A 26,939-nucleotide genomic window follows, 5' to 3' on the forward strand; every position below is an offset into this window, starting at 1 on the left:
ACTCTCCGTCACCTATAGGACCAGCGTCCTGGGTTTGAGAGCTGCTGGGGAGGCCAGAAAGAGTGCCGGGCACCAAGGCCCTGGCCCTTCCCCTCAAACCAGCGCTAAGGGGCCAGCCTCTGGGCAGGGCTGGAAAAAGACCAAAAGACCAGATGCAAATGACTCCTGCTCAGTCCAACACCAGAGACATCCCAAAGTCACCCTCCCCATCTCCCCGTCCCCACCTGGGGTCACTGTCACCCATCCCTGGGCTCAGGAGAATTCCTATTCTAGGTGAGCGGCTAACAACCCCCTCCCCCCACCCCACCCCCGAAGATCCTGCCCTCAGAAAGGAACAAGATGGGGACCAAGGGATCCGGAGAGGCCTGGAGGGCAATGCCCCCCCCCACGCCCCGTTCTGGCCTCTGGGCAGCTTGGGTGTCAGTCAGGCGCCAGGCCCAGCTCCCCACTCCTCGCCCTCACAATCCCGGCCTTTGTCCAGCCCGCCCAGGCCTGGCCAACTCTGCACCAGCCCAAGGGCCCCTGGAAACCAGAGCAGCTGGAACCCCACCAAGTATTTTTCCAGGCCGGGCCAGGGGCCCTCAGGAGACAGAGGATGCAAAGGGAGCGGTGTTCATTCATCCGTTTGTTCATTCATTCCTTCCTTGGACAAATAATATTTATTAGGCGCCCACTTTGTGGCAGGCACATCGTACTAGGTGCAGGGGGTTCAGCGGTGGGCCCAGCCCAGGCCCAGACCCTCACCCATCTTACTTTCCAGATGCAAATAGATGCCAACAAAACCCCTCTTTCCCAGTGTGGGGGCTGGGCTTGGAGTATGGGGCAGGGGAGGCTGTGTGGGGGTCAGGGTGGGAAGGGGGAGGAGGCTACCCACTAGACCTACATACCCCAGACCTCTGCCCCTCCGAGGCGGCTGAGGTTGGGGTGGGGGTGAGGGGGGTCCCTCAGGGCTCCACCCACACGCTGCTGTTGGTCACCCGGGCCCCGAACCAGCCCTTCCAGTAGACGGAGTCCTGACCCCCGTGCTCGAAGCGGACAAAGCGGACGCCGGGCCCATAGTCGGTGAAGGTGTGGGAGATCTGGGGAGTGGACGTAGGAGGGTCAGATTAGGGCCCTGGCGCCTCCCCCAGCCACGTCACCCGGGTGCACTTTCCCGCCTCTAGCCTCCCCCCCTACTCCGGGTTTCTCAGCCAAGGTCTCTCTTCCACACCTCCGCCAAGTAGGCCCTAACCTCGTTCCGTGGGCGGGGTCCCCACGAGCCCCGCCCCTCTTCCCCAGGCCCCGCCCCATCACCCGGAGCCTCCAGATTCACCTGGATCCAGCCCGCATCGTCGCTGTCTGGGGGCACGGCCACCTGCCCGCTGCTGAACTCAGCCAGCACGTCCTCGTGCTCCGACAGCAGCTTCACGGTGAGCTCGTACAGGCAGCCGGCGTCGCTGCGGCCCGAGTACCTGCCCCGAGGGAGGGAGCGATTGCTCGCCAAGCTCCGCGGAACTGGTACTGCGGGCCGTGCCTGCTACAGAAGTTCTCATTTCTGCCCAACCCCGCCGGCCCGTACTGCCAAGGTGCCCGTTTTACAGATAAGGAAACTAAGGCCAGAGAGAGAAAGGACTGGCCCAAAGTCGAAACCCAAGGACTCCACCCCAGACCCAACTCTGAGGCTAAAGCCAGCTGGCAGGGACGCGTTTTGTTTTTTTCACTGCCAACCTTTAGAAATCAGGAGCGGAGGTGGATTTCCACCTTCTCCTGAAAACCCCTGGCCCACGTGGCCACGACCACTAGAGTTGGGATGCAGTGGCCCCTGGGGCAGAGCAGCGGCTCCAAGCTGCCCCTACACTCTCACACACACACACACACACACACACACACACACACACACTCCCCGCTTCACCCCCTCCCCTCCCCCAGTCCTTGCCCGGCCCCATGGCCGCTCACCAGTCCTTCGCCACGATGGCCGGCTGAGTGGTGTCCAGCAGCTCCTCCCAGTAGCCCTCAGCCTGCAGGTCAATGACCTGCGCTTTGCGACACCACCTGGGGAACTGGAGTTAGGAGGGGGTGGCGACCCCTCTCCCCCTTTGCCCTCCACCCCCCTTCTCCTTACTCAAAGGACGAGGCGAAGTACTTCTTGACGCTCTCATCGTGGATGAATTCCGCCCCACAGTCTCCGGGCAAGTCCTCCACCCTCCAGCCGTCCCCACCGTGCTCCACGTCGCACCAGCCCTCCAGGTCCTCTGTAGGAACAGGACAGCCCCACGCTGGTCACCCACTCCCTGCTAAGGGTGTGCCTGGGCTGGCTCTTCGTCCGATAGTTGGGCGGGGGGGAGGGGGTGCGGAACGCGGGACTTGAACGGTGTGCGCTGGGCAGGTGATGGTGCGCGTAGAACCGGAGGCACTTCCTGTCCGTCCCCAGATTCTCTCTCCAGCCTGGGAGGGTCCTCCACGGGGCCGGTCTTGCCCTGGCTCGCTGAGAGTGGAAGGACCTGGGAAAGGGACCCCACTCCCCGCCCCCAGAGAACAGGCGGCCAGGGAGGCAACCATATGTACAGTATTTGATGGGGCCACTCTGCAGAGCCTCGGGCCAGGGCTTTCTCCCACGTAGCCCTCCGAGTGGGCCAGCATTGTTCCTGCCCATTTTGCAGAAGAGGAAACTGAGCCCGCCCGGCCCCTCACCTTCTCCGCACGGATTGCGCAGCAGGTTGCGCCGCCGCTTGCTCAGGAAGTAGAACTGCTGCCAGTGGTCGCGCTCGTCCTCCGCGCCGCCCTCGGGCACCAGCCCCTCCTGCTGGCACTTGAGCAGCCAGAGAGGGGCGCCGTCCACCAGCTCCTTCCAGCGCAGGCACACCAGGCGGCAGGCCTGCACCAGCTGCGCGGCGGGCAGCTCGGCCAGCACGCGCAGCAGCAGAGGCTCGGGCAGCTCGTCCAGGTACGGCGCCGCCGCCGCCTCCTCCTCCTCCTCCTCCGGCCGCTCCTCCCCGGCGCTCGCCTCCTCCGCGCCCGCCTCCTCCTGCTGCCCCTCTGGGCTCACCTCCTCCTCCGGCTGGCCCACGCTCTCTGCAGGCGGGGGCGCGGGGGGGTGGGGCGGGGTGCTGTGACTCTGCTCAGACCGTCCCTCTCCGAGCTCGAGAACACCCATGCCTCGGGTAATCTGCCTCCCACCCACCCTCGGATAATCCGCAGCTGGGGCCCGAGATTCTGCGCCCAGAGACTGGTGCCCAGTGGAGGGGTGAGGACCACAGACCAGCCCCCAGTCGCAAGAGTGGCCTCAGAGGTCTCAGTTGTCCCTGCAGGGCCAGTAAACCTGAGAAGACAAGAGCTGATAAAATATTCCTATAAGGGCGTGCATGCATTGCACAAACTTGACTTGATGTGTCACACCTCCACTCCTTTATCCTTACCACCACCTCCTGAGATCCCTGCTCCCCTCATCTCCTCCAGGGAGTGCTCCCAGACTTCCCACCAGGACATCTTCCCACTGTGGAGCTCCTGTCCTGCCTAGCTATTGTCCTAGCGCGTGTGTGGGCTTGGAAACTCCTCTCTCAGGACCAGACTCAGTGCAAGAGGGCAGGAACTGGGTCTCGGACACTCACAGCTTCATCCCAGTGCCTGGCATCTGGAACCCTCTCTGGCACACTATCGGCAGCTAATGTTTACTGGGCATTGAGCAAGAGCTAGGCATAGTTCTGAGTGGTTTCTTTACTCTAAATCCTTACAGCCTCTCTTCCAGGTTGTTCCTGCTGCCGTTGCTGTTTCATTGATGAGGAAGCTGAGGCGTAGAGGGGTGAGACCCTCCGGGATCACCCAGCCTGGACTTGAACCCAGGCAGTCTAGCTCCAGAGCCACCATTAACCACCATGCCCTCAATGAAATAAGGTATTGGCTTTGGAGGCGCCGTTTTGAGTTTGATTTTGGTTCACCAAAGGTTACACCCCTAGTTTGAGGGCAGGGTCGTGGGGATCTGAGGTTGAACAGAAGGGAGAGCAGGGGTTGGAACCCCCTGACAGCCACAGCTGGGTGATGGGGGAGGGGGGCTTCCTGAAAAAGAGCAGGTATACGGAACAAACACATATAATAAATGCTGGAGAAGCGAAGGTCCTTTCACTCCCTTCTTTTCCTACCCCCGGCCCTCTGTTTCCTCATCTTTGGAATGGGAGTAATCATTGGGCCAGGCCACTGAAACAAGTGCTGATGCTCTGATCCCCTGAGGAGGGGGCCAGGGCACTCTAAATTGTAAGGAGCGGGGGGGGGGGGGGCAGATGTCAGGAGCTGCAGGCTGGACTGTGTCCTGGAACCCAGCCGGCCTCAGCGGGGCCATCAAAACCTTGAGTAAGCAGATACTGAATGCAGCGTCTCGGGAGGAGGAAGACAGTGGCGAGGAGATGGGGCCACTCCGGGTGATGGGGGGAGGGCAGTGTTCTCAGACCTAGGATGGTGGGGGGGAGGGTTAGTCCTAAGGGTTAGAGACTGGAAAGCCCAGGCAGGGGTAGAAACAGGCTGAGCAGTGGGGGAGGGCACAGGCAGGGTCTAGACCCAAGTCAGGGTGTTGCCAGGACCCCAGCCTGCCAGCACTTACCCTCCCCATGTGCAGTATTTTCTCCCCCTCCCGCAGTCAGACCCTGGAGCTCAATCAGGGTTTACCTCTTCTTCAGAGCCCAGAGCACAGTCAAACCTGCATAATACTCTCCTTTGTTAATAGCTTTTTTTTTTTTTTTTTTTTGACACATCTTTATGATGTGGGGGTTTACCCTTTCTCTTTTCCAAAGAAGAAACTGAGGCCCAGAGAGGCTTACTAGCTTCACTCAGGAACAAAAGGCATGCAGAGAGGAAAATGCCAGGCCCCAAAGCCACATCACCTGCCTGTCCTGCTGCCCACAGCTCTCTGGGGAGCTGGGCCCAGTGTCCTCACCTCTCCACCCCTCCCCCTGCCCTGCCCTGGCCCTGGTGGACACCTGATGCTCCCCCGAAAGGTGCACCTTGCCCGGTCCCCTCTCCTGGCCTCAGGCCTGGCTCTCCAGGCCCCAGATCTGATTACAGCCCCCCCCCACCCTTTTCCAGCACACACAACTCCCCACATTGTTGCCATCGGAAAGTTATCTGGCCCCTGGAAGCTGCCTCCCAGGCTGACTCACCTGCACTGGGCCCTGGAGGGGAACAGCTGAGCCCTGGGAAAACAGCAGGGCCCATTCTGGGGCCCTATAGAGGGAATGGCGAGGGGGTCATGGATGGGGAACAGGGGCTGAAGGAACTGGGAGTTTCAGTGCTAGAGGAGAGGCGCTTGGCTGCCTGAGCGTGCTTGAGTGTTTCCTGTGGCCTGCTCGGAGCAAGGCCCCCCTCAGATGGAATCTGCAGACAGGTCTTGTTCCCACCCTGACTCAGCAGGCAAACCCTACAGGCTCAGTAAGGAGTTCAAGGGATGGGGAGGGGGATGTCTCTTGTGCCAGACAAGATGACTGGGCAGTCTCAGAGGGCCCTGAGCATAGGCAAGAGCCGTGCCCCAGCTCCCACTCACGGGCTGGTCTGATCCCCACTGGGCAACCAGCAACGCAGTTGAAAAGCAGCCCCACTAGCCAAGGGAGCCCAGAAGGAAGACTGGGATGGGGTGGGGAGAGACGGGTAACCCCAAGAAATCCTTGGGGATACAGGAAGCTGAGGGCCACAGCTGGCAAATCAAAGAAGTTGATGGAAGAAAAAGGCATGCAGCCTCCTGAGATGTGTCCCAGACCCGAACCCAACAGACCCTCGGGTAGCGGAGAGGGGGGAAAGTGGGATGACTCCTGCCCTATGTCCCTGGTAAGCAGGACCAGGAGCCCGTCACCTCTGGAGGCCTCCAGCCAGCCAAAGGGCTGTGCTCTTTTAAGAATGTCTCAAGGGGTTTGCTTGGGTGAAAGTTCGCCGCGCTGGATGTCGGGGACCCCCTCGCTCTCTGATGCCCCTCTCTGTGGCAGTCGCCCGCCTGACCCGGTCTCCCCTCCCGGGCTTGAGCGAGTGGATCCGGCTGGCGTCAGCTACCTGGTTCACCGTCTCCGTCCATCGCTGCGGAGGGCGGTCTTGAGAGAAGGAGGAGCCGGAGCGCTGCGGGGCTGCCCGAGTCCCGCGGCGGCGGCGAGTCCAGGCGCTGTCCGCGTCTAGGTCGGGGCCCGGCTGGCCGCGCCTCTTAAAGGCCCCAGCCTCCCCCCAGCCCCCGCCCCGCCTTTGGCCGGGCGCCGGGACGCCCCGCAGTCTGGAGCGGTCGGCCCCAGGCCTGAAGCTACTGGTTCCTCGGCGGACCCAGGAGGCAGGGAAAGGTCGGGAGTCGGGTTTTTTAATGGGGGGGGGATCCGATTTGGGGCGTCTTCCAGCTCCCTCCAGGGGTGGATGCTGGGAGGAGGAGACGAGGGGGCAGCGAGTCTGGGTCAGGCGGAGGGTGCGGGGCGCGCAGCCCAGGAGGAGGGAGGGGGACAGAGGCTCCTCCGGTGCCCCCCCCCCCCACCCCAGGTAATTTTCCTACAGCGCGATGGGGAGGCACGGCGCGGGGCAGGGCCGAGGGGGCGGGCCCGGGGCGGGGTCTGGCGGTCCGGGGCGGGGCCGCACGCTCCAGCTAGGGCAGGCCGAGGCCAGCCCAGCCCCAGGGCGGAGCCGGACCGCGCAGCGGCGGCGGAGCGCAGGTGACCGCGGGGAGTGGGCGCTGGGAGCCCCGAGGTGGGGGAGCGGGCGGCCCAGGGCCCCGCGGGCGGGCGGACTGCGCGGTTTCCGGGCAGGGCGCGAGGAAGGCCCGGCGCGGACAAGGCCCAGGCCTCGGGGACTGCGCGACGCGGCCGGGAGCGGCAGCGGAGGCGAGAACCCGGGTTGGGGTGGCTAATCGATGACCAGGGGTCTGAGCCCCGGCTCTGGGGGGTACTTGAAAGCCACAGCGCGAGGTGGGAAGGCTGCAGGCGCGCCGGGGATCCTGGGGCTGAAGCCCAGCCACAGGGGTGGAGGTGGGCGCCTGGGAAAGGCCTTTGACCATCGCCCACCCCCTCGCGAGTCCCAGCTGGGCAGATCATTTTATTCTGCGGCCTTGAGAAAGTCTTTGAGCTCTTTGGACCTACGTCGGAGACGATGATAATTATCCCCTGCCCCCAACCTCTCTTCCACCTCCGTTGGAGGACTTGCTGGGTGGTTCTGCCGGACTGCGCATTGTTACTTCCACTCCATAAATACAGACGGGCCTGCTGGAAAAGGCTTGCTCTAGAATCAGAGAAGACTCCGTCCTCCATCCCTGTCCGTGTGACCTTGGGCAGGTACTCGCACGCCTCCTGGCCTCCTGAGCGTCCTTTAGAGGCTGTTGTGAGGTGACAGTAAAATCAGTCACCTTTTTTTTTTTTTTTTTTTTTTTTTTTAAGATTTTATCTATTTACTTGAGAGAGAGAGAGCGAGAACAGGAGAGCAGACTCCCCCGCTGAGCAGGGAGCCTGATACTGAGCTGCATCCCAGGACCCTGGAATCACTATCTGAGGCTAAGGCAAGAGGCTTAACCCACTGAGCCACACAGGCGCCCCCAAATCAATCACCTTTTATCAAACATCTGTTGCATCAGGTTATCTGAAACCATTTTAGTACTGTTCCTGACCCCATTTTACAGAGGAGGAAACTGAGGCTCAGAGAAGTACAGTGAAGATCCTGAGATAGTAAATGGCAGAGCCGGGATGGGAACGCCCACCGCCATGGGGTGCTGCAAATTTTCAATTCTGGGGAGGGAGCCCAGTCTATATATCTTTCTATATATCTCTCGATAACTACAGGGGGGCGTCCAGAAGCTACCCGCCATGGCCGTTGGGAACATCAACGAGCTGCCCGAGAACATTCTGCTGGAGCTGTTCACGCATGTGCCCGCCCGCCAGCTGCTGCTGCGCTGTCGCCTGGTCTGCAGCCTCTGGAGAGACCTCATTGACCTGGTGACACTCTGGAAGCGAAAGTGCCTGCGGGAGGGCTTCATCACTGAGGACTGGGACCAGCCCGTGGCCGACTGGAAGATCTTCTACTTCCTCCGCAGCCTCCACCGGAATCTCCTACACAACCCGTGTGCTGAAGGTGGGGTGCAGAGCAGGTCTGGCATGCCCCCAATGCACACACTGTCATGATAGTAGCTGGCTTTCATTATGCACTTACTATGAACTAGGCACCCTGGATGGTTTAACTCCTTTAATCCTCTCACAATAATCCTAAGAGGTAGATGCTGTTAGCACTCCCATTTTTCAGACGGGCAAACTGAGGCAGAGAGGCATTTTTGTATTCCAAACCTTATTTCCCCAGTGACCTTTCCTAGGAGAGGGACTGTTGGCCAGTTGGGACTACCTGTGCCCAAAATACAAGACCAGGAAGTCAGAGCCATATTCTGTTGGCCTAGTTCCAAGACTCCAGGGCTAGGCTTCCTAGGACTGCCCCAGAGTGCAAAGCGGACTTTACTTATGGAAGAATGAGAGATCCAGTCTTCTTTCCAGCATTTACAACAGGTAAAACAAAACTTCTGCATCACCTGGAGCTCCCTTTTTCCTTTACTGTGCTGTAACCCATCGGCTGGACACTGGGATGAGATGGGAGGCTCGTTTCCCGTTGTGTGGCCAAATTCTGGAGCAAGATAATGATGACATGACTCCAAGCTGTCCACAGTTTCAGATGCCTGCCTCCGTTGACTCCCCAACAGCCATGTTCTTGACCACCAGCTGGTATACTGTGGTCCATAAGCCAAATCTGGCCCAGAAGCTAAAAGTCATTTTTGCACTTATTTAAAAAAAAAAAAAAAAAAAAAGACTGCAACAGAGATAGATAGTGTATAGCCCACAAAACCTACAGTATTTTGGCCCTTTACAGAAAATGTTTGCCAGCCCTTGTTCTTAACTCTGGTTTACAGTGGACAAAACCAAAGCTCAGAGAGGGAAAGCAACTTATCTAAGGTCACACAGCCCAGTATCTGGACAAACCCCAGATCGGCCTGGTGGGGGTCAGAGTGTTCTCCATCCCTGAAGGAGATTCACGTGGTCATTCACATGGTCACGTGTCTTGGGATTCCCAGTGGGAATCACCATGATGCTGGGCACATAGGCAGTATCTAATAGAAGACAGCCACTGTTGATCTGCAGTGTCCTACAGCACGGGGCTCGAGGGCAGCTGCAGAGATTCAGGGAGAGGACCGGGGAGGAAGGGGCTCTTGTGAGAAAGAGACCACTGGGGAGGGGGGGGCTTCCCTATGATGTAAATTCTGCTTTATGGCCAGAGGGCTTTGAATTCTGGAGCCTGGACGTGAATGGAGGTGATGAGTGGAAGGTGGAGGACCTCTCTAAAGACCAGAGGAAGGAATTCCCCAATGACCAGGTCAAGAAATACTTCGTGACTTCTTATTAGTAAGATCCGAGGCTGGGGAAGTGTTGGGGTGGGGGGAAACCCAAGACACTTCGCCCTGGGGTCTCCTGCTCTGGGAAGGGCAGTCCTAGCCCCTTCCCCCCCAGTGCCCTAGTGCTGAGCCCCAGTCCCTCCCACCCCTCTGCCCGCCCCCCAGCACCTGCCTCAAGTCCCAGGTGGTGGACCTCAAGGCCGAAGGGTATTGGGAGGAGCTGATGGACACCACACGGCCGGACATCAAGGTCAAGGACTGGTGAGTGCCTGGGGCGAGGGTCTGGGGGAGGGGGGCCTGCCACTCAGGCGCCCCACCCCCACCCTGCCCCCCCATCTCCAAGGCCCTGATGGGCCCTCCCTCTGCCCGCAGGTTCGCAGCCAGGCCGGACTGCGGGTCCAAGTACCAGCTGTGTGTTCAGCTCCTGTCATCAGCACACGCACCTCTGGGGACCTTCCAGCCAGATCCGGCAACGATCCAGCAGAAGAGCGATGCCAAGTGGAGGGAGGTGTGTGGGCGAGAAAGAGGGCAGGTAGCACGTCGCCCAAGGTGGAGACTGCAGTCAAACAGGCTTGGGTTCAGATCCCAGCTCTGCTGTTTCTCACCTGGGCCTTGGTCGCTCAGGGTCTGAAATGATGCTGGTAAAGCCATGTTCAAAAAGGTTGACTGTCATTAGTTATTAATATCAGTTATTACTACTATCTACACCAGGGACACCAAATATTTTCTTATCAGGCCAAATACAAATATTTTGGGCTTTGAAGGCCAAGTTGTCCCTGTCCCAACTACTAAGCTCTTTAACTCTGCCACTGCGTGGTGAAAGCAGCTTTATGGACATGGCTGTGTTCCAATAAAACTTTATTTACAAAATTCTACAAAAGGGCAGTGGGCCCCTGGGCCACAGTTTGCCAGTACTGTCCAGTAGAATTTTCTGCAGCCATAGAAATGGTCTGTCTGCACCTGTATGGTATGTTATAGCCACATGTGACCATGGAGCACTTCTTCAGAGCCAGATTCTGCTGTGACTGAGGAACTAAATTTTTAATTTTATCTAATTTTCATGAATTTCAGCTTAAATAGCCACACGTGCCCAGGGATGACCATAGTGGACATCTTTTGGCAGTTTATAGACTTTCCTTCTGTTCCCTTCAGTTCCTTTGAGTTGCCCTTGGGTAATCCTGTGGTGTGGACCCAGGAGGATTTTGCCCCATTTTACAGAGGAGGAAACTGAGGCAGAGAGGGGAAGTGGCCTGCCCCAAATCACAGAATTAGAGCTAGCACTGAGTTCTGCAGAGTCTTGGTCCACCACTAAGACCTCGGCCCCTTCCTTGTTCTTTTTTTTTTTTTTTTACGATTTTATTTATTTATTTGACAGACAGGGATTACAAGTAGGCAGAGAGCAGGCAGAGAGAGGAGGAAGCAGGCTCCCTGCTGAGCAGAGAACCCGATGTGGGGCTCGATCCCAGGACCCTGGGATCATGACCTGAGCCGAAGGCAGAGGCTTGAACTCGCTGAGCCACCCAGGCGCCCCCCCTTCCTTGTTCCTGACCTCTCTCCCTCTCTCCACCTGTCCCCCACCCAGGTCTCTCACACGTTCTCCAACTACCCGCCCGGCGTCCGCTACATCTGGTTTCAGCACGGCGGCGTGGACACTCACTACTGGGCCGGCTGGTACGGCCCGAGGGTCACCAACAGCAGCATCACCATCGGACCTCCCCTGCCTTGACACCCCCCAAGCCCTGATCCGCCAAACCCTGACTGCTGTCAGAGAAGGGCTGGGTTAGGGAAGGGGAGGGGGACCAGGCTCCCCCAGACCTCCTAGTTCATCCTTGCCCCTCGGTTGCCTATTTTGTGGAGCCTCTCAGTTTGTGCGGCCCTCACAAGCTGGGGGGGGGGGGCAGTGCTCTAGGCCCAAAGTCTCAACCTGAATGATGTCAGGGGAGGCCTGGTGTCAGGCCCTTTAAGAGATGGGGCCCCTGAGGTTGGGGAGGTGCAAGGTGTTCTCCCAGGCTCCTCCAGGAGTGGTCTCCAAGCTCAGATGCCAACCTAGATGTGTGTCTCTTCCTTCCCCTCCGGGGTCCTTCCTCCCTGTCTCCATTGGGGGCCCTCGGAGCAGGGATAATCTGGACAACTGGCCAGCCTGTGGCTGCTCTGGCTAGTGCAGATGCTGGGAGGTGACCATGTAGCTCAGCCAGATCTGGGAGCGGAAGGGGGGCTGTTCTGGCCTGTCCTCTGCTTCATCCTGCCAACCCAAACTCTTTGCCTGCCTGCTCAGAGACATGACTTTGACCCAGAGGCTCAGGTCTAGTCTGAGAGGGTCAGGGCCAAGATGGAGTGGGGGCCAGGTCAGGTCTGGACGGGCCTCACTGTCAATGAAGCCCAGAAGTCAGATGGGCATCAAGTGGGGGTAGGATCTTCAGAAGACCCCTGGAATTCTGTGCATGGTAACCCAGGGCAGGGGAGGAGTGCATCAGACCCTGAATCTGAGAGCTGCGGCACATAAGCCCTGGGATGAGGTGAGTGGTTTTCAAGGACCACCTGTCCGCCTCTATGCCTAGACCAGCTGCCCCGGGGCTTGGAATGTCCTAACCTACCCTTGGAACTGCCTTTCCTTGCGCCTCCCCACCCTGCCCAACCTTACTCCTGCCTCTCCCTCCTGCTGGAAGGACAGCAGTGCTCGGGTTCTGCCCCTGCTGCATGCAGCTAAATAAAAGGTATTTTCGGCCCAACCTTTGTCCTGTGGTTTCTGGTAGGAAAGGCAAATTTAATGGTAGGTCCTGCCCTGGACCTGCAGAAGGTGAGCCTGTGTGGCTTCTGTCCAAGGTGCAGGGAATGACTGACACTTCAGGAGGCAGACTATGGCAGGACCCTCATACAGACTCCTTAATGAGCTGCCAACGTCTCACCCCAGCAGCCCTCCAGTACTGCTAGCTTTCTCCAGAGGCCCGGCCACACAAAGCTGGGGTGAGGGGGGAGCAGTGGATATCTGAGATACACCTCATGCTGGGTGTGCCGTCGCAGGCTCACTGCTCACTGGTATCTTACTTACTCTGCCAAGAGCTTTACTGACATTAAGTGAAGCCAAAGCATTTAGAACGGTGTATGGCACACAGTGTGTGCTCAATGTATGGTTTAATTATCTCAATAGTCAGCTGGATTAGGGCCTCAGCTTTGGCAGGGACACCACTCACTAGCTATATGTAAGTTAGCAGAAGACACCTTTGGGGGACACGCAGCCCTGATGAGTTAAAAAGGTGGCCTGAGCAGGGCACCTTTGTGCAGTGCACAACCTGCACAACCGTTTTTGGTTGCCTTAAGTAGGTGCTTGATGATTACCTGTTGAAGGAGTTAAGGAATTAATGACAAAAATGCGGAGATTTTTCCTTTGAGTAAACTGAGGTCTCCCTGAGGCCGAACCCTAGTGAAGGTAAAAGTCCTGCTCCAGCCCCCTAGAGTGTCAACAATCTCCTTCCGGGAAGAGTCCCGCCTCCCTCCCTACAGCGGAGCGAACTGGTGAAGCGGCCTCAGAGTGGCCTGCGCAGAGGTGGCGACTAGGTTCGGTGAACGCCCTCTCTTCCCGGAAAGCAAAGGGAAGCGGTGGGACCCTACTGCTGAGCCGCCGATTACCTGGAGGAGAAGACAGATTGAGGCTGCGAGGTTGGGGGAGGCCGTCGCGCGACCCCCGGCACTGCGGACCCCAAGATCGCCGCGGAGTAGCTGCGGTAGAAGCGGGCTGCGGGCTTGGGGAAGGCGGTGGGCGGGGAGAAGGCGGTGGGCGGGGAGAAGGCGGGGCGGGGCGAAGCGGTGGGCGCGGCCCCGGAGCCCGAGGGGGCGGTCCGAGCGCGCGCGTGACACGGGGCGGGGCGGGGCGACAGTGGACAGCGCCGCCGAGGCCGGAGGCTCCAGACCGACGCGGAGGTCCGGTCCCGCCGGGCGTCCCGCCCCGCGTCCAGGTCGCGGCCCAGCTTGGGGAACGGGCGCGGGGGGAGACAGGCGGGGGAAGAGCTGGGTGTCCCGCACCCGAAGGCGGGGGTGGCGGACGGGGGGCGGGGCGTTAACTGAGCCGGTGGCGCTGTCCACCTCGGGCCTCCGGGACAGCGGGGTAGGGGCCCGGGCGGCGCGCGGTACGCGCGAGACCAAATCCCGCGCGGCCGGGCCCTGGCTCAGACTTCGGGAAGTGCTGCCTGGGAGCGACACCCTGGCCACAGCTCGCTGGTGGCGCCCCAGCCCAGGGCCGATCTGGGACCTCCCGGCACACGCACGCCCGCCGGTCCTGGGACGGGCCAAACTTTCCCAAGCCTTAGCTTCTGCTTTTGAGAAACGGGCTTAGTAACCGTGCTTACAGGGGTCGTTGAGAAGGTCGCGACTCTGGCCGGGCTCGTGGGAAGCACAGGGACACCCCCCCCCGGGGGGTGGGGGAACCTCACCCCATGCCCCATTCGTGCACAGTCAGGCCTCGCCCTAGACCCACGAACGCCAGAAACTAGGGGAGGGGGTGCGACGAATAACGTGCGACCAGAGCCAGAGACCAGACTCTGGACGCCTGGGAGAGGAGCTCTTCGCACCTAAGTCGCCTCTGACTCCCACCCAGCGACTTTTATTTGGCCTAGAGAGTGCTTTTAGAAGTTGTCAACATATAAAAACCGACAGGTTTCATATTTTCGAAACTGCTTATGTAGAGTTCCTTCTGAAAAAGCAGAAGACCTAGCCACATAGAGTTTTTCCCGTCATAGCATTTTTGCACAAGGTACAAGTACCTTATTTATTGTTCTCTGCGGTGCTGCCATGTTCCTGTCTGGGCGGGAGCCACAGGAGACGCTGTGCGTCTGCTCTCGTTTTTGCTGGGATGGTAGCTTTGAGAAGTCTGTGGATTCTTTGGCCAAGTCTCTATGGAAAATGAGAAGCCTCCTCAGAGACTTCACCTGTGGGAGAATAACCCGTCCCTCTCCCACCTGTGAGCGGATAAGGCCCATCTGAGTGACAGGGGCTGGCCTTCCCTCCCCGACCCCACCCCCACCCTGGGGTGGGGTGGGGAGGGTCCCCTTAGAGATCTGAACAGCCAGGCAGGATTCAGGCTGGGGTAGTGGCACTGTAAAATTTTCCAAAACCCTTGTGCCATTCAGGTGTAGAGGGAGGAAGGTGTTCTTGGGAGCCGCTGACTACTACTGACGAGCGTTTTTGCTCTAACGATAGAGAAGTAATGATGTCCGCCCGGTGCTAAAGGCTTGCCTTGTACTAACTCAGACCTCCCGGCCCTGCTGAGGCTGGGACAGTCATTCGCTCCTCTTAAGGCTCTCCAGCTAGCCACTGCAGGCCAGGATTGAACCCCTGGCTGGTCTTGCTCAGGATCCCTCAATCGGCTTTGCAGTTTCTGAGCATTTCAAAATGGGCTCTGGCCTGATGCCCCAACCAGGATGGAGAGGCAGGTCCTCCTCGATGCGGTGTCTTATCACATCTGGCTTCCAGGTCAACGTGAGCGATTTGGGGAGAAGTTGGTTTTAGCAACTAGCCCCACCCCTTAATGAAGCTGTGACACAGAACGTGAAATCTTTCTTACACCCACAGACAAACAGTGACTTCCCAGCACTGAAATAACCTGACCACAGACTTCTGCAGAGCTTGCAGACAGTGGCGTGGCCTTGGCAAGGTCTGCCAGTTCACTGGGCCCGGCAACTTAAAATAAAGCAATTATTTTTTTTAACAGGGCCGGGGGATAGGGGAGGAATGGGTGCAGGGGGTGGGGGTCAGGAGAGGGCCTCTTTAAATATCAGCCCCTGAAATCTTTGTTAATATTTTTATTACACTCTTTCAAATGTGTGTAACGTGTGTGAGTGCTCTCTATTCTGACGGCCCACTGCGTACCCAGGAGAAGGCCTGACCCCTTTTGTTTCACAAAAGAAAAAGGATGAAGAGCCCCTGGCCCAGGTCCCTGGAAATCTGAGGGGTCCACCTCCTTGGTCAGGGCTCATAAACACTGTTGCCCCCTACAGGCCTGTGGGCAACGCCTGCCTCCCCCGCCTCCCCGCCTCCCCCACCAGCCATGGCCCTGGTCAGCATCAACGAGCTGCCCGAGAACATTCTGCTGGAGGTGTTCACGCACGCGCCCGCCCGCCAGCTGCTGCGCTGTCGCCTGGTCTGCAGCCTCTGGAGAGACCTCATTGACCTGGTGACACTCTGGAAGCGAAAGTGCCTGCGGGAAGGCTTCATCACTGAGGACTGGGACCAGCCCGTGGCCGACTGGAAGGTCTTCTATTTCCTGTGCAGCCTCCGCCGGAATCTCCTGCGGAACCCGTGTGCGGAAGGTGGGCTCGGGGCTGCCCCGGGGCTGGCTCCCCACCTTTCCTGAAACTCAGGGCCTTTGCACCTGCGATTCCCACACTATCTGGAATGTTGTCTCACACCTGGACCACTCTCTGGCACCTGAACCACTCGCCCTTGGTTCCTCCTCGTTCTTCGTTCTTCAGGTCTCTGTTCAGACACCTGGCCTGGTCCCCCTGCACCCCCGCCTTTATCCGGTCTCTCCTGTTTCGTTCCTCCGTAGCGCCTTCATAACCTGTAATTATGTTTTATCTCATAGCTTTTGGTTTTTTTTTTTTCTCTGCTACAAACTTCAAGGTCCAGGGGCCTAATGGGTCTTGGTCACCACTCTACCGACACGAGTGTCCACAGTAATGCCTTCACATAGTGCTGGAAAGACGTTTGTTGAATGAACAAACTGCACATTCAGCTTTCCCTCTCTTGCTCCGTCCAAGCTGCCTGACTCATACAGAAGGTCCCTCCGTGCTGGGCCCTAGACTTCGCTGGGCTCGGGGCTTCACAAATGTCCTTCTCCCGTTGTCCCCATTCCCCAGAGGAAGGAAAGGATTTTCAGAGGTGACTGTAATCACATCACTTGAGGCCCCTGTTTAACTTACTAGGTTCTCTTGTACTTGCCAGGGTCTTTTTCCTTCATTGAGCACCTACTGCATACCACACACCAGGCTTCTTGTGGGGGGGCTTGGGGCAACAGTTAATGGTTTGTACACAGTTTGTACCCTTAGAATCCCCATCGTGCCGATTTTCTCTCTTGAACCTCATGAGGACCCCAGGAGTTAACCAAATAAGCAGGGTTGGCTCCATTTTATGGGTGGCGAGCGTTAGGCCCCATGGTGAGGATCTGCCCTGAAACTGCCCAGTTGCTGGGGTCTGGTCCTGACCGATGAAGGCCCTCAGGCCCCTCTTGGAGTCCCCACTGACCGTGGCTCAGTCTCTGCCTGCCCCAGATTCTGCTCAGAAGCCGCCCAGCCAAACCGCCAGCTCAGCTCCCACAGCTCCACGGAGCCCACCTGCAGCGCTAACTTACACTGGGCTGTGGGCCGGTAGCCGGCAGTCCAGCCTCACTTGGACCTCCTTGAGCCTGAGCTCGGCACAGCCGGCTCCTGGATTTCTGTGGTATTCCCCTGCTTCTCTCCTGGCAGGCCCCAGGGCACCTGGGGAATAGGTGCGGGCTCCTAGTAGAGGGAACAATTTGGAAAAGTTCCCTTGGTGATTGTTCTGGAAAGTCTTGGTAGAGAAACACTGCTGGGTGTAAGGTCCCCTCGGTTCAGTGTGGAGGAGACCGGAACCTGCCAAGCCAACCTGGTGGGGATCGCGAATACGGGTTCGCTGTGCGCCTCCAGCACTGAGGATGGCCACCTTCACGGTTATCTCTCCCACCCTGGGCAGAGGGGCTCCGAGCTGGCAGAGCAGCAAACCCAGAAAATTGTTCCGTGGGCCCCCCCGGGGTATCAGTTACATAGTTAGGGTATCAGGGGAAATGTGAGTCGTCACGTATGTGGTCTGCATTGGGACAAACGGACATTAGTCATTAAGAGCAGAAATATTATCATAGGCCCTTCATAACTTCCTGTTTTGAGAACTGAAACTTCAGTATTTCCCAGAATCCCCCAGCAACACCAAAGGAAGAAAAGGCTAGTTTAGAATTCCTGGTAATACTTTTTTTTTTTTTTACCCCCTCCAGCCTCATGTTAGGAGTCAAACCAGTCAGGGACGAAGTGGGAGAGAGAAGGTCCCAGATCAGAGCTGATGTGGTGAGGACAGGTGGAGACACGCTGGGAGGAAGGGCACTGTGTCGGGGTGCTTCGAGGCACAGTTGGGGTGCACACTTGAGACGGGAGCCTGAACAGGCCATGCCTTAAACCCCTCCTCCCTCCCTGGCTCAGGTGGGCAGGACCGGACCAAATGTTTACACAGGGGATCTGACCTTGGCTTCTGTTTTTCCCTAGAGGATCTGACATCCTGGCAAATTGACTCCAATGGCGGAAACGAGTGGAAGGTAGAGAGCCTCCCTGGAGACCATGGGACAGATTTTCCAGACTCCAAAGTCAAGAAGTACTTTGTCACATCTTTTGGGTAAGATTAACAACTTGAGCTGGCAGTGTCGAGAGGGAGAAGGGTCAGGACCCCTTTTGCCAAATCTCAGGCCTAAGTGAGGGCCCCCCTGTGCAGCTGGAGGCAGTTTCCAGACAGGCGGAGTCCCACTTTTAGGAAGTACTCAGTGGCCACGATTAATAGCCGTGGAGGATGGAGTCCAGTGCGGGGGCCTAGGAGCCACTGGGTGACTAGGGTGAGGCAGAGATGCCTATAGGTTCCTCATCTAGAACAGGGGTTCCTGGAGGTGCCCTCGTTGGGACCCTTGAACTAGATCACGTGCCACCTAGGCACAATAGGGTCAGGGCCTCTGCGTGTTTCTCCTAGGCCAGCGACAGCCAGAGGCAGAGGTCCTGCAGCAGTCTGGGGACACTGCTGGGTCCTGGCCATGCAAAGCACACCTGGGAACATAAGTCTTTCCTTTTGCTCCCCAGGATGTGCCTCAAGTCCCAGCTGGTGGACCTCAAGGCCGAGGGCTACTGGGAGGATCTGCTGGACACATTCCGGCCTGAAATCGAGGTTAAGGACTGGTGAGTAGGGCTTGCGCCACGCTCCACAGCCTTCCCTCTTCTCTTCCTGAGGATACCTAGAGGCAGCGCCCACTCTTTGCCTGGCGGTGTCCTGGGGTAGGCGCTGCCCCGGGAGCCGGCACTTGCTCATTCCACTTTACAGATGGGGAGGCCGAGGCCTACCCATAAGCTGTCGCAGACGGCACTAGAGCATCAGAGGCAGCACGGCGCAGCCTCCCTGGACTTCGCTCCCTTCCCTTGCATCCATCCCATCTGCCTCCCCTGGTCCCTTCTCTGGGCTCCCCTCAGCTCCTTCCCAGAATCCTGCTCTGTGCCCAGAGCTGTGCAAGGCTCTGGCTTGGCCCGCAGTGGAGGAAGGACCCCAGTGCCAGCCAGGGCCACCACTCTAAGGGTGTGTGTGTCGGGGGGGAGATGGTATTGAGGAACGTGGTATTGAGGAACATGAGGAGGACAGCAGGGCTAAGCAGAGGGTGAGCTCTGCCAGCTCCCATCACAGGCCGCCCCTTGGATCTCCCACTGAACCCCCACTCTGAGCCATGATGACATACAGATGGCTCAGTTCCCACAGCCCAGGCCTTTATCTCCATAGAGAACCTTTTCATGTGTTAAGGGAACGTCTTCACTGGACACCCCAAAGGGTTGCCACTTTGCTCTGATATGGCCCCACACAGAGAGCCTGCAGATCCCAGGGGCATAGGAGGGCCCAGAGAGCAGTGAAACCAGCTGGGTCTCGGGCTCCAATCCGTGGGTCTGCTGCCTGCCCTCCTCCAAGGCCACCTTCTGTCTGGGGGTGCACAGTGCTGAGCCCCACCTGCCCCCAGGTTCGCCGCCAGAGCCGACTGTGGCTGCACGTACCACATCCGAGTGCAGCTGGTCTCAGAAAACTACATCGTCCTGGCCTCCTTCGAGCCTCCGCCTGTGACCATTGATCAGTGGAACAGTGCCGAGTGGACAGAGGTGAGGCCTTTCCTGCTTGGCCCTCACCACCCCCTTCTCGGGGACCTCCTGCAGGACCTTCCTCTTGCCCGCTGCAGCAGAGTGATGGCCCCAGCCTTCCCCTCCCCAGCCCTGGTGACCTCTTCTTCTTCTCCCTTCCTCCCAGGTGTCCCACACTTTCTCGGATTACCCGTCAGGGGTCCGCCACATCCTCTTCCAGCACGGGGGCAAGGACACCCAGTTCTGGGCAGGCTGGTACGGGCCCCGTGTCACCAACAGCAGCATCATCATCACCCCTAAGATGACCAGGGACCGGGGGCCTCTCCACGGCTCAGCCTGAGACCCTGCAGGGGCAGGAGAAGGCTGCCCACCTGCCCTCCTCACTTCATCTGCACGGGCCCTTCTGACAGTCTGACATCCGCTGGCGTTCAGCCATCCACTCTCTGGGCCGCTCGACTTCCGGAGGTCCCCTCCAGCTGAGCCTGTAGTGGGCAGTGAGGGCCCCTACCCTGGGAGCCCCTACCCCAGTTCCAACCTTGGGCAAACCCAGCAATTTGTGGCAACTCCCTGTCATATACTCTGACATTTCCTGACAATAAATATTTTCAGTAAAACCAGCCTGGGGTGGGGTCTAGTGGCGGAAGCCCTGGTTGCTTCGGTGGAGAAGCTGCCCCTCCTCCCACGTTAGTTCGGCTGCTCCTGTCCCTCCCACTCCAGGTAGTGACTGCCCAGCTCAGCCCTTGGGGCCATTTATTGAAACAACTCACAGCACAGTATTTGAGACAGACAGTGTTGGCCGGCCAAATCCCAGGAGGCTAAGATCAGAAATCACAGTCCGAGCATCCTTCCCTGCCTTCCCGGGGAGAGTTTCTCCACGAAGGCAAGCAGCCCTGAGCAGCGCCGTGCTGGAGGGTGGGTGGTCCATACACAAAGGCAATAAGAGCACTTGGAATCAGGGTGGCCCTACAGCACTGCCCTAGGCTGGGGCCCCCAGTGTCCAGCGGTGGGAACATCCACGGTGGGGGCAGGCACACCCTCAGCTGCTTTTATGAGCTCGCTCTTCCACGTAGAGCTGCATCTGATGGACAGGAGTACACAGCCAAGGTCAGGACTGAGGAGTGCCCACAAGCCCCGGGCAGACAGATCTCTGCCAGAGGCTGGGGTCGTGTGGCTGGGGTCTCCAGCCACTGGTTAAGAGAAAGGCAGTTTGGAGCCTGACACCAGGCACTCCCTGGTCATCACGCCTTGAGCCACGCAGAAGCCTCTGGCAAGGCCTCCGCACACCTTCCATAAAGCTTACCAGGTCCCCACACAGCTCACCTTTAAAATGTCTGACGTCATGGTTTTTAGTGGGATCAGTCGGGGGTCGTGCATGTGGACATCCTGCTCGTCTGCCAGGATCCAGGGAAAGTCCTAGGGTGGGAGACCGGGGGACGCTAGACTGTGGCCTGCCCTCACTTCGTGACCCACTCCCTCTCCAGAGCTGGGGATCCTCAGACTTCAGGGAACAGCAGAATCACTAGGGAGCTCCCGGCAGGACAGATGCCCAGGCTCCTGAGGGGGCGAGTCTACAGATCCCAGCTGGGCTGGGAACCCAGTGGTTTAACTGGCCCCAGGCACCAATTCTGAATGGTGGGGGGAGGGGCGGTGACAGCAAGAACTGCCACCGAGCTGGCAGCCCCAGGACATGGCTCCACCCTCTTCTCCGTGCTGAGTGCCCAGGCTTGGCAATGACAAGTGTGTGACCACCCAGGAGACATACCACAAAAAGCCACCAGCTGCTGGGCACTGCCATAAGCAAGGTAATGAGCGCACTGCCAGCAGCACCCCTGCCCGCTCTGGTTTTCAGGGCCTCCCGGCTGTGTCTTCCCGCCCACCTCCCCCAGCCCGCCTCATCTCACCTTGATGACCTGAATCTTCTCCATGTTCCGCGTGGCAGCTTCTCTCGTGTGCACTAAGACGGTGAAGGTACAGCCTGAAGAGGCAAGCATTTGGTCAGGGCCGGGCCACCTTACGCCTGCCACTGGGCATAGCCTCTTCCCACCTCCCCAGCTGGCTCGGCAGCCCCCCAAGAGGAGACGAGTGGAAACCAAGGACCAGGACAAGACACAGTCAGTAGGGAGCCTGAAGCGAGTGGAAATCAGGGTAGCTTCCTGGAGGAGGTGGACTCTCAGACAAGTTCTAAATGGCAGGAAGGAAGAGAGGCGGCTTGCTGCAGCCAAGTAGGAACCTGAAAACACAGACCAAGCCAAGGGAGCCCTGGCGATGCCTGAGGACGGGGGTGTGGGGGGAGAGCACACCTGGAGGGTTGTGGTCCAGGACAGCATCACAAACACTGATCTTCAGGATGAAGGCTCGGAGCAGCTGCTCCACATGAGACAGCAGGGAGTCTGAGCTGGAAGGAGAGAAGGAGGGCCTCCCATCACCCTGGCGCCCCCTCCCACCAGCAGGCAGTCAACCCTGGGCAGGCCTGGGGGCCCAGAGCCCCTCTCTGCTTCTGAGTGTGTTGGTTTCTAAGGGCCTGGCTACTTATCTTGTCTACACAGTTAAAACCATCTGAAAACCAATGTCAAGTGCCATCCCAAACTAAGTCCAAATGGGCCACAGGGAGCCCCAGTAGGTCATTCTAATATGCAGCCCAGTCTAAGAAGAAGGACACAGCCCAATCCTGTTCATACCCCAGGACACCAAGCCAGGAAGGGAGAGGGATTGCCCGAGCCTACACCTTGCCCCAGGAAGCCAGCAGCTGACCAGCCAACACCCTTGCCCAAGGGTGGACACTTGACTGGAAAGGCAGAAAACTGGGTCTGTGTCCTAACTCTGTCACCATTTGGGTGACCCTGGGTAGCTCATGTCATCTCTCCGGTCCTTATCCATCTGGAACATCAGGTTGGGACTAGCCCTTCAGCAACGCCATGATCTTCCAGGTGTGGACATCACAGAGGTTACATGGAGAGCACACCGGGTGGCCGGCTGTGGCTCGGCTGCTAATAGGCCTCGGGATGGCGCACTTGCCATTTTTCTCTTTACCAAGCTTCCCGGAGGAGGTGGACTCTCAGAGGGGTTCTAAAAGGCAGGAAGGAAGAGAGGTAGCTTGGTGCAGCCAAGGAGGGACCTGAGAACGCAGACCAAGCCAAGGACTTCAGGGGCTGCCTAAAGCGGTGAGTGTGAGACCTGTTTCTAGAGACTTCACAGCAGTCTCCAGGAGACCAGGAAGAGGCAGCTTACCTGATGGACAGCAGCGGCGGCTGGGTGATTTCAAAGACGAATTTCTCCACTGGGCGGTGCTCTTTGTCCAAAATCACCACCACCACCTTCTCCACGTCATTCTGTAAGGACAGGAGTCCCCTATTCCAGAACCGGGTAACCCACCACTACCACCATCTCCCCGCCACGGGAAGGATGGGAAGGATCCACGCACAGCCCTGTTCAGCTTCTAGGCTGAAGGTCCCTGAGAGCCCAGAAGGTTTGAAAAGTTCAAGTAGGCACACTCCCTGACATGAGTGGTACAGACTGAGACAGGAGAGGCTGCCTGGGCCTTAACGGGGCTACATCTCAGAGAGAAGGAGGAAACTCTGAGGGGCCAAGCCCAGAGAGAACTTAGGGGTGGGAAGAGAAACAGACGTGAGCTCTGGGGCAGTTAGGCCCCAGTCAGCCAGCTCCACTCACCAGGGCTCCCGGGCCCCAGCACGCAGATTGTGGCTCATGTGTCCTGACATCTGCCCCTGGGCAGGGACACTCCAGGACACTCCTGTACCCACTTCAGGGTACAGGAGACAGGCTTTAGGGTGTAGAGTCATTGGGGACCCTGCACGGTCCCAGCATCACCCCATCCTGGAGTGCTGAAGGAACAGACTGGGGGTAGAGGTGGGCTGGGGGACTTGGTGCTCTCACCTTCTCCAGGAGTGGCTTGACACAGTGCAAGGTGTCCTGGATATACTGGTTCAGCTCCGGGTGGCAGGACATCTACACACAACCCCATGATGGCTTGTGAGGCCCGAAGCACCAACGGGAAACCACCCGACACCCCTCCAGGAGCCCAGGGAGAGAGGCCGGCAGCTCCCTAGGGCTCCACGCCCAAGACACTGACTTCCCATCATGGGGCTAAGAACTGCCAATTATCCAAAGAGAGGGAGAAGTTAGAAGAATTCAGTCCCAACATCAGCACTTAATATAGCATTGGGGGTTTCTAATGGGTCCGTGGGCTCCTCCAGGGGCTGAGAAGTCCCTAAATTATGTGTATTTGGGCATACAAGCATTTTTCCCAGAGAAGGGGTCCAAAAATTTAGTCAGTTTTCAAAAAATTGAGAATCTGAAACTAAGAGCTATTTGGCCTTAGATAAATCACTTAGTTTCTCTGAGCGTAATTCATCTGTGCAAGATCTCGTAAAGACAAAGTGAAGAGTGGATAAGCACCCAGTACACAGCAGGTGCCCAATAAATGCTATTCTTTTTTCACTGTACATCCTTCAAACCTCCATCACCTTCCAGTATGGGGTCATCCATTTATTTTAACATTTACTAAGTGCCTTCTAAGGGGCCAGCAATTCTAGAGTGGGGAGAGGGGAGCACATACTTACTGCTTTGTCTGCCTTTTGGACCTGAGACAACCCATTACAATGTAGGCTGAAGGAAAGCACCTGAGGTTTCTAGGAATCACCTCCTCAAAGCAATCATTCGTTCATCAGCCTCAGGAGCTCTTTTAAATACAACCATGCCCCACGGGCAACTCTGATCCCAGGGCCTGGTCCCTAACTTCAGGCAAGGGGAACTCCAAGTTCAGAGGGCACGAAAAGCAAAGTCACCGCAGTAGTGGGGGAGGCTCTCAGGCTATCAACTGGGAATTAGAAGGCAAGGCCAGGGGCACCTGGGTGGCTCAGTGGGTTAAGCCTCTGCCTTTGGCTCAGGTCATGGTCTCAGGGTCCTGGGATCGAGCCCCGCATGGGACTTGGCAGCAGGGAGCCTGCTTCCCGTCCCCTCTCTGCCTGCTGCTCTGTTCTTGTGATCTTTCTCTCTACCAAATAAATAAAATAAAATCTTTAAAAAAAAAATAGAAGCCAAGGGCCAGCCTGGGGTGAATGTGGTGGGGGAAGGGGCCTGAGCCTAAAAGTGGAGGATGGTTCAAAAATCTACCCTCTAGGGACGCCTGGGTGGCTCAGTTGGTTAGTGGTTAAGCATCTGCCTTTGGCTCAGGTAATGATCCCAAGATCCTGTGACAGAGTCCCACATCGGGGTCCTTGCTCCTTGCTCAGCGGGGAGCCTACTTCTCCCTCTGCCTTCTGCTCCCTGTGCTTGTGCTCACTCTCTCAATCTCTCTGACAAATACATAAATAAAATCTTTTAAAAAACAAATCCACCCTCTACCCACCCTGTGATGACCCAGTGGCCCCCGCCCAGATGCGGGGGTTGGGGGGCGCTCACCTGGACAGGCACGTTGTACTTCTTACGCTTCTGGAAGATACCCACCGGGTAGACCTCGCGCACGTAGAGGATGAGGTGCACAGCTACCTCCAGGAACTCGCAGAGCACGTCGGCCACCACTGCCATGGGACAGAAGCCGGTGAGCTGGGAAAGCTCGCCGGCCCAGGCCCCCCCTCGCCCCCCACCCCGAGTCCACAGGCTCCGCCTCCCTACCTTGACCAAAGTTGAGGTCCTGGCGCGTGAGCGTGGTCATCCTTACCGCCACCTAGGGAGTGCGGCAGGAGTGAGGGCTAGTTCCAAGGGGCTGGGAGCCGCAGGGTCCGCCGGCCTCCACCGCCCCTCCCCTCCATCTGGGGCAGGACGCTCCCCCTTCACACAAAATCAGGGCCGCTAGAATGGACCCTCCCCCCGCGCTGGCGTCCCAGCTCGGGGACATCAGCTGTGCCCGATAGCCCTGCTGCCTCGGTGGGCAGGAGAGGCCAGAGCTGGGCGCATGGCCACAGAGGGAACGGCGGGTTGCGCAGGCCCGCGAGAGTAAAATGGGACTCGCGAAGAGCGAAACTGGGCTGGAATAAGACTCCCCCCGCTCTGCCTGGCCGGAAACCTCCCCCGAGGGAGCCCCGCCCCCTCCCCTCCCCCGGTACCGGCTCCGGCTTCGGGGCCCGGCTCGGGGCCCGGCCCCGGCGCGGGGAACCAGCGACCCAACCACTCGCGCCTCCCGCTCAACCAGCGGCCTGGAAGCAGCTCCGTGACGTCCGCGCGGCGCTCCCGCAGGTCCTAGTGACCGCCTCCGGCCACGCCCACTTCCCCGCGCAGCCAACCGTGGGGGCGGGAGGGAGGAGCAGTCAGGGGCGGGGCCTGGGAGGGGCGGGGCCGGCCTTGGCGCCAAGGTCCCCAGGCCGCGCTGTCTCCCTTCCCTTCAGGGTGGGCGCGAAAAAAAGACGGCTTTGCAGACCGCTACTTATTTTGCTCCCTAGGCCATCTTTCTCGCTTTGGGAAGCTCTGAGAGGGGGCGGATAGGTGGTGCTGGTGAGAACCAGGTGGAGGGCACAGCGGGGGACTAAGACAGCGACATCTACTGCTAGCTCCAGAGTCACCATCCCCGGACCTCAGCTGCCCAACCGAAAGAGAATCCGCCGGCTCCGGGGGCGGGGACAGCGGAAGACAGGGTGCACCAGGGACGCCCCAGTCCCGCCCCCACCCGGAAACTAAATGCAGCCTGGGTTTACCTCCCAAGGAGATAAAACCTCCCCGGCCCAAGCATCATAGGGGAAGCTGCCCTTAATAAGGTGCCAGCCCTGTGCGAGGCCCCGGGCTAACTGTGCCAGCGGATTATCTCTCTAAATCCTCAAACCAAGTCCGCGGGACAAGTACTATGATTGTCCCCACTTTACCGATGAGCCAAACGAGGTTCAGAAGGGTGAAGTAACCTGCATGAATCACACATCTTTTGAGGGAGGGGATGCGTGTGGAGTTGTCCTCAGCCACAAACACTTTACTATTTTGGAATCCCCTAGAGACACGGACTCTGGAAGGGCTGAGAGGCCCCTGGGATATAACAACAGTAATGTTAATCGTCACTAATACGGATTGAACATTTATCTGTGAAGCACTGATTTCTTTAATTCCCTCATTAACCCTCAGAGCAAAGCACCCATTTCCTAGCCCCACTTCGTAGATGGAAAACAGGCTCAGAGACGTTCCCTAATTTGACAGAAATCACACAGCTGGTAAACAAACCCAGTTCTGACTTCTAATCTGACTCCAGAGCCTCAACTCATTTTCAGCCGCTTTATCTTACAGGTGGGAAAACTAAGGTCAGAGAAGCATGACCACAAGCCTGGGGAGCCTTCCCTGACCTCTGGACTGCTTGTTAGGAGTCACGCCCACCTGTGGGTACACAGATCCTGCCAGCAGTGTTTATCCGTTACAGTTCAGTATTGGAAACCTGTACTCCTTTTCACTCCGGATGCCTTCAAACCTGCATCTGCCCACTTCTGCTGGGGTGAATGCAGGGGAGAGGGTAAGTAACCATTAAGCCAGGAATACCAGCAAAGCATTTCTCAGAAGCAGTCCTAGGAAATCTGGATCAGAATCCCTGGGGAACCCATTTAACACCTGGGACCCAGGTCTCCCTGACCTACTGGACCAGTCTGGGTGCAAAGTGGGGTACCGGCCCTTTAACAAGTTCCCCAGGTGCCCCGATGCCCCCAAAAGTATGGGGATGGCCTAGCACTCTGGGCTGTTCCCAAGGAAAGTCTGCATTTCATACAATTTCCAGGCTTACCCCAAAGTGA

General features: G+C 58.2%; 4 protein-coding genes across 11 annotated transcripts; 2 read left to right on the forward strand and 2 right to left on the reverse strand.

Annotated features, from left to right (window-relative positions):
* Nucleotides 1-624: 624 nt before the first annotated feature.
* On the reverse strand, nt 625-6,139 carry FBXO2 (F-box protein 2). 2 transcript variants are annotated; one of them, XM_004741487.3, is made up of 6 exons: nt 6,007-6,139; nt 2,671-3,051; nt 2,102-2,231; nt 1,936-2,031; nt 1,313-1,451; nt 625-1,079 (listed from the first exon to the last, which is right to left on the reverse strand). In XM_004741487.3, exons 1-6 carry the CDS (start codon nt 6,026-6,028, stop codon nt 945-947), a joined length of 903 nt encoding a protein of 300 aa, XP_004741544.1. In that variant the 5' UTR covers nt 6,029-6,139; the 3' UTR covers nt 625-944. The 2 variants fall into 2 exon arrangements, with proteins under 2 accessions (XP_004741544.1, XP_044919676.1); XM_045063741.1 differs by lacking the exon at nt 6,007-6,139 and adding an exon at nt 5,127-5,851.
* A 28-nt stretch (nt 6,140-6,167) lies between these two features.
* On the forward strand, nt 6,168-12,075 carry FBXO44 (F-box protein 44). 5 transcript variants are annotated; one of them, XM_004741488.3, is made up of 6 exons: nt 6,168-6,281; nt 7,758-8,046; nt 9,230-9,356; nt 9,512-9,607; nt 9,719-9,854; nt 10,929-12,075. In XM_004741488.3, exons 2-6 carry the CDS (start codon nt 7,782-7,784, stop codon nt 11,070-11,072), a joined length of 768 nt encoding a protein of 255 aa, XP_004741545.1. In that variant the 5' UTR covers nt 6,168-6,281; nt 7,758-7,781; the 3' UTR covers nt 11,073-12,075. The 5 variants fall into 5 exon arrangements, with proteins under 5 accessions (XP_004741545.1, XP_044919678.1, XP_044919679.1 ...); XM_045063743.1 differs by lacking the exon at nt 6,168-6,281 and adding an exon at nt 6,549-6,641; XM_045063744.1 differs by lacking the exon at nt 6,168-6,281 and adding an exon at nt 6,549-6,641 and having other exon boundaries at nt 9,230-9,327.
* Nucleotides 12,076-12,846: 771 nt separating this feature from the next.
* On the forward strand, nt 12,847-19,838 carry LOC101674087 (F-box only protein 6). Of its 2 annotated transcripts, none has more exons than XM_004741494.3 (6): nt 12,847-13,068; nt 15,337-15,648; nt 17,611-17,737; nt 18,190-18,285; nt 19,107-19,242; nt 19,388-19,838. In XM_004741494.3, exons 2-6 carry the CDS (start codon nt 15,387-15,389, stop codon nt 19,559-19,561), a joined length of 795 nt encoding a protein of 264 aa, XP_004741551.1. In that variant the 5' UTR covers nt 12,847-13,068; nt 15,337-15,386; the 3' UTR covers nt 19,562-19,838. The 2 variants fall into 2 exon arrangements, with proteins under 2 accessions (XP_004741551.1, XP_012904514.1); XM_013049060.2 differs by lacking the exon at nt 12,847-13,068 and adding an exon at nt 13,191-13,299.
* Nucleotides 19,839-19,954: 116 nt separating this feature from the next.
* MAD2L2 (mitotic arrest deficient 2 like 2) lies at nt 19,955-25,441 on the reverse strand. 2 transcript variants are annotated; one of them, XM_004741484.3, is made up of 9 exons: nt 25,287-25,441; nt 24,856-24,907; nt 24,643-24,761; nt 23,116-23,187; nt 22,450-22,550; nt 21,522-21,616; nt 21,123-21,196; nt 20,542-20,634; nt 19,955-20,299 (listed from the first exon to the last, which is right to left on the reverse strand). In XM_004741484.3, exons 2-9 carry the CDS (start codon nt 24,893-24,895, stop codon nt 20,258-20,260), a joined length of 636 nt encoding a protein of 211 aa, XP_004741541.1. In that variant the 5' UTR covers nt 24,896-24,907; nt 25,287-25,441; the 3' UTR covers nt 19,955-20,257. The 2 variants fall into 2 exon arrangements, with proteins under 2 accessions (XP_004741541.1, XP_044919681.1); XM_045063746.1 differs by lacking the exon at nt 23,116-23,187.
* Between the last annotated feature and the right edge of the window lie 1,498 nt (nt 25,442-26,939).

The sequence above is a fragment of the Mustela putorius genome, unplaced genomic scaffold (assembly GCF_011764305.1).
Source record: "Mustela putorius furo isolate JIRA1106 unplaced genomic scaffold, ASM1176430v1.1 tig00003853_pilon_pilon_pilon, whole genome shotgun sequence".
Classification (NCBI taxonomy): Eukaryota; Metazoa; Chordata; class Mammalia; order Carnivora; family Mustelidae; genus Mustela; species Mustela putorius.

Coding starts and splice junctions, on each gene's coding strand:
- FBXO2 (XM_045063741.1), bottom strand. CDS start 5,181: ATGGGCCCTGCTGTTTTCCCAGGGCTCAGCTGTTCCCCTCCAGGGCCC. Junction 3,052..5,126: donor CCCTCCAGGGCCCAGTGCAG/GTGAGTCAGCCT, acceptor CCCCGCCTGCAG/AGAGCGTGGGCCAGCCGGAG. Junction 2,232..2,670: donor GCGCAATCCGTGCGGAGAAG/GTGAGGGGCCGG, acceptor CTGTTCCTACAG/AGGACCTGGAGGGCTGGTGC.
- FBXO44 (XM_004741488.3), top strand. CDS start 7,782: ATGGCCGTTGGGAACATCAACGAGCTGCCCGAGAACATTCTGCTGGAG. Junction 9,357..9,511: donor TACTTCGTGACTTCTTATTA/GTAAGATCCGAG, acceptor CCCGCCCCCCAG/CACCTGCCTCAAGTCCCAGG. Junction 9,855..10,928: donor GCGATGCCAAGTGGAGGGAG/GTGTGTGGGCGA, acceptor TCCCCCACCCAG/GTCTCTCACACGTTCTCCAA.
- LOC101674087 (XM_004741494.3), top strand. CDS start 15,387: ATGGCCCTGGTCAGCATCAACGAGCTGCCCGAGAACATTCTGCTGGAG. Junction 17,738..18,189: donor TACTTTGTCACATCTTTTGG/GTAAGATTAACA, acceptor TTTGCTCCCCAG/GATGTGCCTCAAGTCCCAGC. Junction 19,243..19,387: donor ACAGTGCCGAGTGGACAGAG/GTGAGGCCTTTC, acceptor CCTTCCTCCCAG/GTGTCCCACACTTTCTCGGA.
- MAD2L2 (XM_004741484.3), bottom strand. CDS start 24,895: ATGACCACGCTCACGCGCCAGGACCTCAACTTTGGTCAAG. Junction 24,762..24,855: donor GGACCTCAACTTTGGTCAAG/GTAGGGAGGCGG, acceptor GTCCCATGGCAG/TGGTGGCCGACGTGCTCTGC. Junction 21,617..22,449: donor CCGCCGCTGCTGTCCATCAG/GTAAGCTGCCTC, acceptor CTCTCCTTCCAG/CTCAGACTCCCTGCTGTCTC.